Here is an 11,520-nt window from a genome sequence, read left to right as displayed (position 1 = left end):
ATTGTTGTTTTTGCTCTCCAAAATCCATCTTTTTGAAGACAGTGGCTTTGAGATGTAAATCCCAAAACTTGTCTACATATTTGTGAATAGATTCATAGGGAAAGAGCTTCAAGCTTCGCCATTCGGTGAGTACTTTGTCTTTGGCATCGGTAGCCAAAAACTGCTTCATGATGGAAACTCTTAAATCTTTCCATGTTCATGGAGCTTCACCGTTTGCTCGTAGGCTAGACCACCATTGCCTGGCGGACTTTTGAAAATGCATAACTACATGGTGTAGCTTAGAGGACTTTGTAAAGCCCTCATCTCCAAATGCCGCATCGAATTAATGAAGGCCAAGACTTTGTCCGTAGCACCAAAGGTGCCATCGTAGGTAAGGAAAGAGATGTTCTTTCCTCCCTCTCTGAACTTTTTGAGCTTGGACAACCTCTTCCACGCGGCATAGGATTTCCTATGGCCTCTTCTTTTAGGTGGTTCAAGGGATGCACCATCACTTTCTTCAGAAGAGGAAGAGTATGAGGAGGATGGAGAAGAGGGTGACCTCTTTCTCGCCCTTTTCTTCCCTTGTTACTCCTTCTTGTCTGCACCATCACTTTCTTTAGAAGAGGGAGAGGATGAACAAGATGGAGAAGAGTGTGACCTCTTTCTCACCTTTTTCTTCTCTTGTTTTCTCTTGTCCCTCTTTGAATTATGGTGTAGAGAAGTATGCAATGTTCATCTCCATTTAGGGGGTGTTGGAGAGTGTTTTGCCTGCCTTCTTCGTGGAGCCATCTCTGCCGAGGTGGCAGGAGACTCACTTCTTTCTCATTCTTTCAATGAGGACTCTACCATTGAAACTTGAGTTCTCCTTTGGGAAGGAGATGCGTCGCCAAGTAGTAGATTTTTGAGCCCTTCGTACGAATCCTCTTCTTCTTTCCTTATCGGAGAGAGGTCTCTTTTGGAAGTCTCACAAGGAGTCTTCCTAGGTACTTTCTCTTCTTGATGGGGAGATTGGAGGATCCCATGAGTACGTAGTTGCCATTGCACTTCACCTTGGAGGGATGGATTGCCCATGGCTTGTTGAAGCCTAGTAACAAGGTAATTAATAAGCATAGGGGCATCATTAGTAGCCTGTTCATTAGCAAAGTCAAAGCTATCAACATTAATTTCACTCTCTTTACTATTGTCAGCCATTCTAACAAATTTTAGGTGTAAAATTTTAAGTGTACTTTGGCACTTCAAGCCCTAGTTGTTGTTCTTAACCCTTTAGACAAGCACTCAAGCTCTTGTACCCGTGGCTCGAATATCATTAATTGCAAGGAATTGAAGAGAGGGTTTTTCACCCCCAAAACAGCACCACCTCCTGTCAAAGCTTCTAATAGCTCAATAGTGGTTAAGACGTAGGCAAGCTCTGTAGGACTTTGCTATTAAGACCATAGCTCTCAATGGTGATGCCCCGTTATCTGCACGAAGCAGGTGCACTGCAAGGCTGAAAAATCCCTATTCTACTTACTCAACCAATTAATAATACCAACCATTTATAGTCAGCTTGAAGACCTCTCTTCTTGAGCAAGAAAAGAGAAACCAAATGCTCTGATACCAATGTAACATTTAATGGTCTAGTAACTTGTGTATAGTGGAAAATATAACTTAGACATAGTGAGCATTTCATTAAGAATAGATTCCTAATGAGCATAGTAAGAGTGCTTGGATGGAGAGAGCAACAAAAGCATAACACCTAGTTAGTTAGGCATGAACAATACTTCAAAAAGAGAGAGAAATTAAGCTATTGACAACAGTTGAGGACCGGATTTACATGGAGCTGGCGGTCCCCCCTCCAAAAGGCTTTGTAATATAGTTTCCCCCATCAACGGAGACATTTTTCAATACGATATTTTGTGTTCCTTCAATAACTTGTTGGTGCAATGAAGATGGAAGCTTCAAGCACCAAGCTTACACTTGAAAAACACAACATCAATTCCCTCACGGTCTCAGACCCAAGACCTCACACACCTTCGAAGATGGTGAGAGCTAGTGGGGTATGAGAGTAGATCTAGAGGAAGAAGAAGTATTCTTTCGAGAAAGAAGTATTTCTCCTCACATAATCACTCTTAATAGCTTAGCATAGCTTAGTAATTGGCATGGTAGAGGAGATGAGCATGCATTGGAGCTTGGCTCTTGGTTGGATTTGCATCACAAAGCCAAGAGTTGTCGGTGTAGACCTCCCTTCTCACAAGCTTGGAGTAAATGATGAGCTTTGCAATAAAGCTTGAGAGGGAGATAGTCTTCTTTGCTTCACACATGAGTTTGTGTGAGTGTGTGTGCAATAATGCCTTGCAAAAATCAGCCCCCTCTCTCTTGGTTGACCCCTCTTGCTTTTCTTCTTGCTGGCCCCTCATTTGGCTCATGCCAAGCTTAGCCAATAGAAAATTAGAAGCATAATTGCTAGCCTTGTGACATGTGTCCCCCTTTTCCCTTTTTTGAGAGCTTAAGGTATTTAAATAATTCAATTGAACTCTTATTGGACCTCTTAGTCTTCTGGCCAATGGGCTGTTGAATGCTCATTGGACCCCTTGGTAGACTGTCCAATAGTCTTCTAGAGAGCTTAATTTCTATTGGTTCTTTTATCAAGTGTTTTTAAATCAATTAAACTAAATTTACTCTAGCCCAATTCTCATTGGTCCACCTTTATGGCCTTCCAATAGGATTTGAATGCACTTTGGGGGCAACTGGGCTAGGAACCTGACATGTGTCCACTATGCCCTTTGTGTAAAGGGAAGCCTTGTGTGTGTGTGTGTGTGTGTGTGTGTGTGTGTGTGTGTGTGTGTGTTCTCTCACCTCTTCTCTCTCTTCCCCTACCTTTAGGGCTCGCCCCCTCCCATCTAGGGATATGTGAAGACTTTATGGTCTTCACAAAAGCATCCAATTATGTTAAGCTTGACCATTTGGACTTTACCTTTGAATTTTGGAACCTTAGCATTTCGGAAGTCTTAATGGGCTAAACCCTAAGGTCTTTGAAACACCATTCATGCACATTGCTCTTTTGCAGATGGCCCCCCTTCGGATCCCTATTTTTTCTCCTTTGGATCCCTACGGTGACGAATCTGCCAGCCTTGCAAATATTCTATATTTTTCTCCCCTAGTACTTCCCCATATTAAATGATCATTTTAACATGAGAAAATCATTTAGGAGAATTAGATATTAGTTATTATGACATATCTCATTCTATGAAATTGGCTCTAAAACTAGCTATTTTTCAGGAAAGCATGAGCATATGATATCATTGAGGCCATATCACATGTACAACATTTTAGTTTACCACATCCAAAAAAGTGCCCAAAAAAAAAAAGTAAATAGCCATTCTCATTGTATACATGTCCCTGTATTTTTTTTTCAAAAAAGTTTCAATGTGCTTTGAAGGTTTTAAAGGTGTCTATATGGGATATCAAATTTTTTATGCAATTTTTGTTCGATTTTCCCTAAAAGATGGCTCTTGAAAAATGGTACTTTATTTATTCCCTACATGCCTTATGAACAAATCTCTAAAAGGTTTTGATGAGGTCTTTTGTGGTTTATAAAAACATGAATTTACAAAAAAGTTGCTTATAGCCACAAAAGTTGCTTGTGTTCACAGGCACCTAGTGTTAACACAAAATGGGGAAGAGAGTTTTTTCTTTTAAATTGATGTGAAGCACCTCTTCACCGTGGTCAAGCCACTCTTCACATGCGAGTGAAAAACGTCATCTCTTCTTTGCTTGAAGTTTCCAATTGGAGAGAAGGCACTCGTGGGAAGAGCCACTCAAGGCTACAAACCTTGAGGCTTTACTGAGCAAAGTGATGCTCTGTGGGAACCTCGGTCCAATAGGGGCTAACACTTAGTGAATGTGGTGGGAAATGTTTCTTCACTAGCACCAAAAACGGTGGTGAGCAAGGCCTCCATGGTGAATCCTTGGGCTTTGAAAAGTCTCGGCAAAAAGGTAGCCGTGTGGGACTCTGTGCTAACAAACCCCACCAGCTCGTCAAACTTGTTTCATTGCTTAGCTTGAAATCCACCCGCTTTGCTAAGAATTTTTTGTGTGTACAACGCGAGAATTCATGACCACCCATGCTCCAAAATTGGCCACCAACCTTGAGCCCATTACCCCATGAGCGCTTGTGCCCTATTTTTGGTGAGCTATACCATGTGGGCTTCCACGTTTCCTTGTGTGGAGGCCCTTCAAATAGATTTTCGAATTGGCCCTTTCTGTCAGCCCCCACAAGCACGCACGCACACACACCCGAGATTAGAGAGTGATTAGGGGTGCTAATGAAGTTCAAATCAAGAGCTTAAGAGCTCTATCAAAGTTAGAGGAGAATACAACCACATAAAAATGATTATGAAAATGATTCAAAACAAACTTAATTCTAACAACGTAAGATGGGTGCCTTCGAGGACATGTTGCAGCTTGTTGGCCAGGGACGAAATGCTTGCTTGCTCGCTTCTCCACGGTTGTGTTGAAGAAATTCTCAATGCTTCGTAAGCAAGGGCAAGCTAACAATATTCATCCTAAGGTGCCGCCCACACACAAGGGAGGTAATTGTAAGGCAAGACAGATTTGATTGATGTGACATGGACTCTGCCACACACACGTGTAAACAAGAGGGGGTAACTTTTGTAAATGCATCTGCACTTGGAGTTAGTGGGAGGGAGGAGGGGCTTACTCGAAAAAAAGTTACCCTCCTCATGTGGATGCCCCTCAGGACTAAGTAACACCTGCATTTATTAAAGGGGGGTGAACGGATCCACAGCTTAGAAGTCCACGCACGAAAGCCGGGGCAATCGCAACCACAGTGGTCATTTAAAAACTAAACCCGAACACGAAATAAACCCCAAAAACCCAGGCACGTCATGTTTGCTTACAATACAGTGTTATAAAAATGGGAAAGGATACATGATGCGCATGCGGGTAAGGTGGTTAGCCCATGTGATGCAAAACTTGGGGTGCGAAGTTGCAGGCTCAAATCAGGGTTGTAGGGGCATCCTAGAGCCTTCGAACCCCCTCGATTTTTGTGTTGCGTGGTTTAGGGTGCCTCGAGATCCCGCGTGTGAACCTCTACCATTGATCCTCTCAATCCCCGTCATTAAATGCACGGTGTCGCTTAGTGACGAGGGTGGGTACCCCCTAAATATAGGAATCCTTTAAACTAATCGTGATGTAATGTGATGGAACGGACGAGCGGACGTGTTAAGCAGCTCTCGTCAGCGCCAATTCTCCATGTTACCTTTAGAGCTGAAGGCCAAAGGCGCTCCGGTCGGTTCAAGTCCGTCCTAGAGGATGGTGGCCTTCATTTTCTGGAAAGGAATTGGCGCCCCATACCTACTGCCAACATATCACTGCCACCTTTCGTGGGCGTGATTGCGAAGCTCTCAGAGTCGACCAGCAATCCATTCTCGTCATGAGGCAGCCTGTTTCAAAACCGTAGCCGGTGAGAGCGCTAATTCCCTAGAGGGTATGTGGCATCCCCCAACGAAATTGTAGCGAGCCCCCGCAATCTTTGGACAAGGCCCTCCAGAAGTGCTATGGGGCTCCCATGCCATGCACGCCTCCAACAGTCCTATGGGGGAGCCCAAAAAGTCGGCCTATGAGATACGTGTTTGTGTCCTCTCAGAATACTAAAAAATGATAGAAGCACTAAGCCATGCTATGAGATAAAATAGACTGATGTGGAGGTGTGTATACATGTATAATGAGGGATGAAGGAGATGGAGCTCTAACTCTAATGGATGTGAAAGTGTATGCCTGGCTCAGTACAACCATTGTATGCAAAAGACTAGTTCCTCTATCAGTACCAAACTGTGTGTGTGTGTGTGTGTGTGTGTGTGTGTGTGTGTGTGTGTGTGTGTGAGTGAGAGAGAGAGAGAGAGAGAGAGAGCTTGAGCTTTGTGAATGTCTTCTAGAGGTCAAAGTTGGCCTCTTAGACACAACAGTGTACATGTTTGTGTCCTCTAAGAATCCGTGGAAAAAAATAGAATCACTAAGCCATGCTACGAGATAAAATAGACTGACATAAAGGTGTGTATACATGTATAACAATGAGAGGGATGGAGCTCTAGCTCTAATGTATATGCATGGCTCCGTACAACCATGATATGCAAAAGACTTGTTAGCTCTATCTGGTACCAAAGTGGGGGCGGGGAGAGAGAGAGAGAGAGAGAGAGAGAGATTGCTACCAACAAGGATTGAGAGACTTTAGGGTGGAAAACAAATCAACCTGGTCACAACAATCTTATTTTAAAAATTGAGATAGATAAGCAATTGACAAGTGTGGGTGAGGTGGCCAAATGCGGACCTTATAAATGAGACGGCCAATTGCGGTCTTACAAAAGATGGTGATTGGCAAGTGGGTCAAAACTGATAGGCGAACTGACAACATTCTGTTAGTTGAGGTGACATATCATTCGTGCTAGTTGCAGAAATTTCAAGTTCTAATATTGCGATGATCCAATGGCTGCAATCAAGGCTCATTTTTGAAGGGTGACCCTAATCATTCATTTGAAGGGTAAATTTTCACCTATCCTTCATTAAGCTATATTGAGCCAAAAAATAAAAGGGCTACTCAACTTTTTCAATATTATATCTTTCTTTTGAAGGGAAAAACTATTTTTGCCCTTCACTGAAAGGTTAAAGTACCTCCGAAGGGCGTCGAAGCCTTCAAAAATTAGGCCTGGCTGCAATAATTCCAAGTGCTAACATGGTGGCAATCAAGTGGTTGTAAGGTGGACATGCAGATTCTTGACATATGCTGAGTTGGCATGCAATCATTGGAGGATAGCAATAAATCTTATGGTTGTTAAGGCGACACAGATCCATCAACTGCATCATTTGAAAATTCTAATGAATAAGGCATCTAGATTGTACAGCCTTGATCCAATGTTCCACGACCCCGTGTGGTGACGGTGTAGTACAACTAGGTCCCTCTATTCACACGAGGTGAAAACTTCAGCAAGTTTAAATTGAAGGGTAAAAGAACCTCAAGAGGTGCAAGATGAAAAGAAGAGAGAATTGCGACGTCAACAACTGATACATTAGCTATTATAGCTGTCTACAGGCTATGTTTTCATCTTCATACTTTTCACCCTATTGTTTAAATTTGACCTTAAGTCTGAATTTTCATACGCAGTAGAGCACAAACGGCGTCACTGCCTGCTGAGAGAGAGAGAGAGAGAGAGAGAGAGGATCTTTTGATAGTGCTTGCTGTTATCTCTACTAGAGTCTCCTGGCACAACTGCCATCACCGTTTACAATTGTAGACAGCTTGCTCTCATCTCTGCACGAATCTCCTTCCGCTGCTGCTACCGGCAACACGCCCTTTCTACACGAGCATCATATTTACTATAAAGCATCGCTCAAAAGAACTACCTGGAAGCCTCATCTTAAATCTTAAAATAGCTTTACAAAGATTTAAAAATGTGAACAACATTCGATACCTACAAGCAGGCAGTGCCAACAAGTATTTAACATCTCACGGGCGACACACTTGGGGTAATGCAATGAGACTCCAATGGGCAATAGAATGATACGATTTTTCAGCACTCTTGAACACATGATTATCATCATCCTTAAGATGACACAATCCTAGATTTTTCGAACCTAGAACAAACTTGGAGCTTCAATAAAATATCTTCAGTGTTATGTCAGTATGTTTAGATGAAATCCCAACGTGCCCATTGCCAAACTCTCCAAAGCCAGCATTGAAGATGGTTCTCCTTCTCAGTAAAAGAAGGATTGGAGTTGAGAAAATGAAAAACTTCATGTAGCATTTCTACTTCTATCTTGGTACAAGGTGTGTTTGTCCTAGAGAACTCTGTATAAAAATGCCAAAAGAACTATTACCAATCAGCAAAATTCTAAGCAAGACCTTGATGTACTGATACCAGCAAAAAACAAAACATTATTTCCTCGACATACAGAAAAACTAGAACTCGCCCTACTCCTTCTACAGGCACTTCATCTTTATACACACCTTTCAATACAGCAAAGATGAGCTCTCATACTTTGGAAAGAGAACCGGGTTCAAAAAAGCTTGCAGATAAAGCAGTACAATCCAAGGCAATCACTGGCCAGCAAAAGCAACTACTCTCAGAAGGAAGAGTAACATTATCATGTGTAGCATGCTAAAACAGGACGCCAACTACTTGCTCTCGACACAACTCAAATCCTGTCGTAGCGAAGGGATGGCAGGATCTAAAACCAACCACACATGGTTCCTCAACGCATACAACAAACAAAAAAAGTGTCGATGTTTGGAAACTGTCTATTCCCTCGTCCCAATCATTCAGAGAAAAGCACTACTAAATTGCTTCCGAAACTTCTCATACGACAAAATCATGGAGAGTTTTAACTACACTGAAATCATTTCCCCTACATTGTAAAGACAATTAAGTCTCACATACATAGACTGGGGACCAGTATGTACACCATCCACCCACACAAATTCATCCTCTTTAATCGGACTTCTTCAGCTTGGGAAAAGCATTCCATATTTTACTGAGAACTGTCTCATCGACCTTTTTATATTGTTTTTGTGCTTGCTCATAGCCTTTCTTTGCATACAGCTCAATCTGATCTTCGTATGTGTCGTAAACAGCAGGGATAGTGTGAGACACAAGAACAGCTGCAATTCAACCATACGAACTTTAGAACCCTTACATTACTTCAACAATTATCACAGTATAAAGAGACCTACCAAGGTACACAAGCGTCAAAAAGTGAAACCATCCCCCAACAATAGACAAACCCCACAAGATAGCCATAACCTGCGTAAAAAGGCAGCTTGAACATCAGCCCTCATTACTTGTGCAGTAAGAGCTAATTAACAACAAGACACCATCCAAGGAAAAGCTCACCTTCAAGAAAAGCTTGAAATCCTTCCCTAAAGCTATGTCTTTAATAATTGCCAACACTTTGTTTATCTCCGCCCGCAAGGCAAGAGCAAGACTGTTTGCTACTTCTTCGGAAACATAAAGGTTGGGCAAAGGAGGCGGAGACCTGTAGTAGGACAAACATAACTGATCTATTCAGAGGACCTAAAGCTACAATACAATATATATCTTTCTATATATATGCATGTATATATCAATATTATAAATATAATTTATTTATTTATTATTCGGTATATATACAGAGACATGCATAACCAAAAATATGCACATAAAGATCATCTGCAGTATCTTAATATATGGGAATGATACCTGTTCAAAAACACCGCGGCATTTGACCAGACAAACAGCACGACCAAAGTGACCAGGAATAGATTTGAGAGGATTGTCAGAAGTGTGTATCCTGAGTGTTCAAGAATGAGATAAACCACAGTAGCACCAGCTAGTATCCCCGCAGACACGAACTTATCCTTCCATAAAAATGTATCAGCAGCTGTAAAATGTAGCCCAATTAGCGAAAAAAATTGTTGCAGAATCTTCTTCCCAGTAACCAAGTCATTAGAAAGTGTAATCACACCTCTTTGAAAAACTCAAACATATCTTTACAGATAAAGGGATGAGACAGAGAACATATTACACACATACAAACAAGGAACACACTTAACACTACTCCACAAGATAAGATGAACAAGTGAAGAGAGGAAGGGAAACACAACAGAGGAGGAACACAGCAAGCAGGATTACCCTTTCCACCCCCAAGAATCTGATGCAGAGATCTCTGCCGATTGAATAGGCGTGCTTTAACAGCTGATGAAGACTCCTCCCCCGCCTCAGAGTAGGTAGATGCTGGCAAGTCCTGAAACTTCTCGCCTATGGCATCCTTCACATATTCAACGCCAGATGAGCTATCCGATGACATGGCAACCAACTAGGGTACACCTTGCACACCTGAGGAAGCAGAAAAATACACGTGCCATGAGACAATAAGATGAAAAATCTGATGATTCACTATTTGGTTTGATGCTTAAAAAATTTTGAAATAAAGTTTTTGTAATTATGAAGGAATTAAGATACCTTTGTGCTTCAACTTGTATGAGTACATAAACTTAGCTTTGCAAATAAGAGAACAGTTAGCCACAGTCTCCCTCACTAAGGATGTGAGCATCAGTTATGGAGCTTACCACCACATCAAACAGACAAATTCTTCTCAGAAACAAGAAGGAAAATTCCACCAAAATGAAGATCAGCACTTGATTAATAAACCTTCAAACTTTAGTAGAGAAGCTCATTAGTTGCCTAACTCAAGCTCTATTTTACAATCAATTGTCTTTTCAGGACTAAATGCACCCTAATAGGCACTCAGCAAATCCAGATACCGACCGTGGGATTTTGACTAAACGCATGAATTACAAGTCCTTAAACTAGAAATATTGCACCCAACTTCCATACTTTTCTTGCTCTCTTTTTTTCGGATAAGTTTCATACTAGTCTACTTCATTCATGGTATACATTAGTTTCGAGAAGGCTGGTAGGGTAAAATGCTTGTAACTTGGACCAACCAATCCACTTCCACTAATTACGGCATTTATCCGAAGACGGCCTGAAATATCAAAGGTTCTGTTGTCTGTTTGCTCACTAACTGGTCTACAATAACATCTGTCTAAATAAGGGATTCTGTTCTCTATTTGCTCGCTAACTGGTCCACCTCCCATGACGCTTAGAAAAGTGACAAGATTGGCATCCTTTGCAGCACATCTATGCTTGATACAACGCTCTTGAATGGTATCAATACACATCCATTATATGTGAGATCCATGGTCACTTGCACGTCTTTGAGCCACCTGTATTGACTCAGGTTCATTTTTTAAAGTAATCTTTTAAGATCCGAGTAGGGGACAATTTCCAGCAATATGTGGCAGCACACAATGAGATTCATGACCGGCTTATGGATATGGTGAGTGAGCAAACAGAGCTCCCAGTCACAATAGATCATGCAAACTCATCATAAAAAAACATCTTGGATCTAGAGGGCCAGTCATTGCCAGGCATCACAAACAACACACACTAGATCCAAATGCATTCATCCATACCCAGAGAGAGAGAGAAAGAAGACAGCATCAACAAGACATCCCAAAACAGTTCAACCGCAGCAACCATTACCCCTGAATGCTCAACGAAGTAATAAAGCGCAGAAAGCAATTGGGAAACACTGAAAGCCGAGCTCAAATGTCATGCCGGAACGCAGATCGGGGTTGTAGGCATACCTGACTGGTAGCTCTGTGTGACGGTGTATGAGCAATGGCGATGGGCCGGCCGAGTAAAGAGCCCTCCCTCCTTATTGAAACCGGTCCTCAACTCTCACGCACTTAGTGACTCCATTTATTCGTTGTAGCCTTCACTTCACAGTACATAGATTTTTCTTATTCTTACAAAAACATACTTTTACCTATATGTGCACTATATATGCCTCATGAACTAAGGTTGGGTTCTGAATGCCTAGAACCCACGCTTGTGCAGGTGTATGCACAGAGTTGGCAGAACGCCATTGGCTTACAAAAACTGTTATAGTTTTCGCGCCTACCAACAAGATGGGAGGCCTTCCCCCCTCGAAAGGGTGAGGTGT

The 11,520-nt window shown here is 42.0% G+C and overlaps 1 protein-coding gene across 1 annotated transcript; it reads right to left on the bottom strand.

Annotated features, from left to right (window-relative positions):
* Window positions 1–8,292: 8,292 nt before the first annotated feature.
* On the bottom strand, window positions 8,293–11,320 carry LOC147456566 (reticulon-like protein B2). Its single transcript, XM_086514995.1, has 6 exons — window positions 11,162–11,320; window positions 9,642–9,845; window positions 9,210–9,390; window positions 8,865–9,006; window positions 8,705–8,774; window positions 8,293–8,632 (listed from the first exon to the last, which is right to left on the bottom strand). The coding sequence occupies exons 2-6, from the start codon at window positions 9,814–9,816 to the stop codon at window positions 8,463–8,465; spliced, it is 738 nt and encodes a 245-aa protein (XP_086371121.1). The 5' UTR covers window positions 9,817–9,845; window positions 11,162–11,320; the 3' UTR covers window positions 8,293–8,462.
* Between the last annotated feature and the right edge of the window lie 200 nt (window positions 11,321–11,520).

The sequence above is a fragment of the Adiantum capillus-veneris genome, chromosome 6 (assembly GCF_014529385.1).
Source record: "Adiantum capillus-veneris isolate H3 chromosome 6, ASM1452938v2, whole genome shotgun sequence".
In the NCBI taxonomy this organism is placed as follows: Eukaryota; Viridiplantae; Streptophyta; class Polypodiopsida; order Polypodiales; family Pteridaceae; genus Adiantum; species Adiantum capillus-veneris.
The sequence above is the reverse complement of the archived record's forward strand: the minus strand, read 5'-3'. Positions and strand labels throughout refer to the sequence as shown.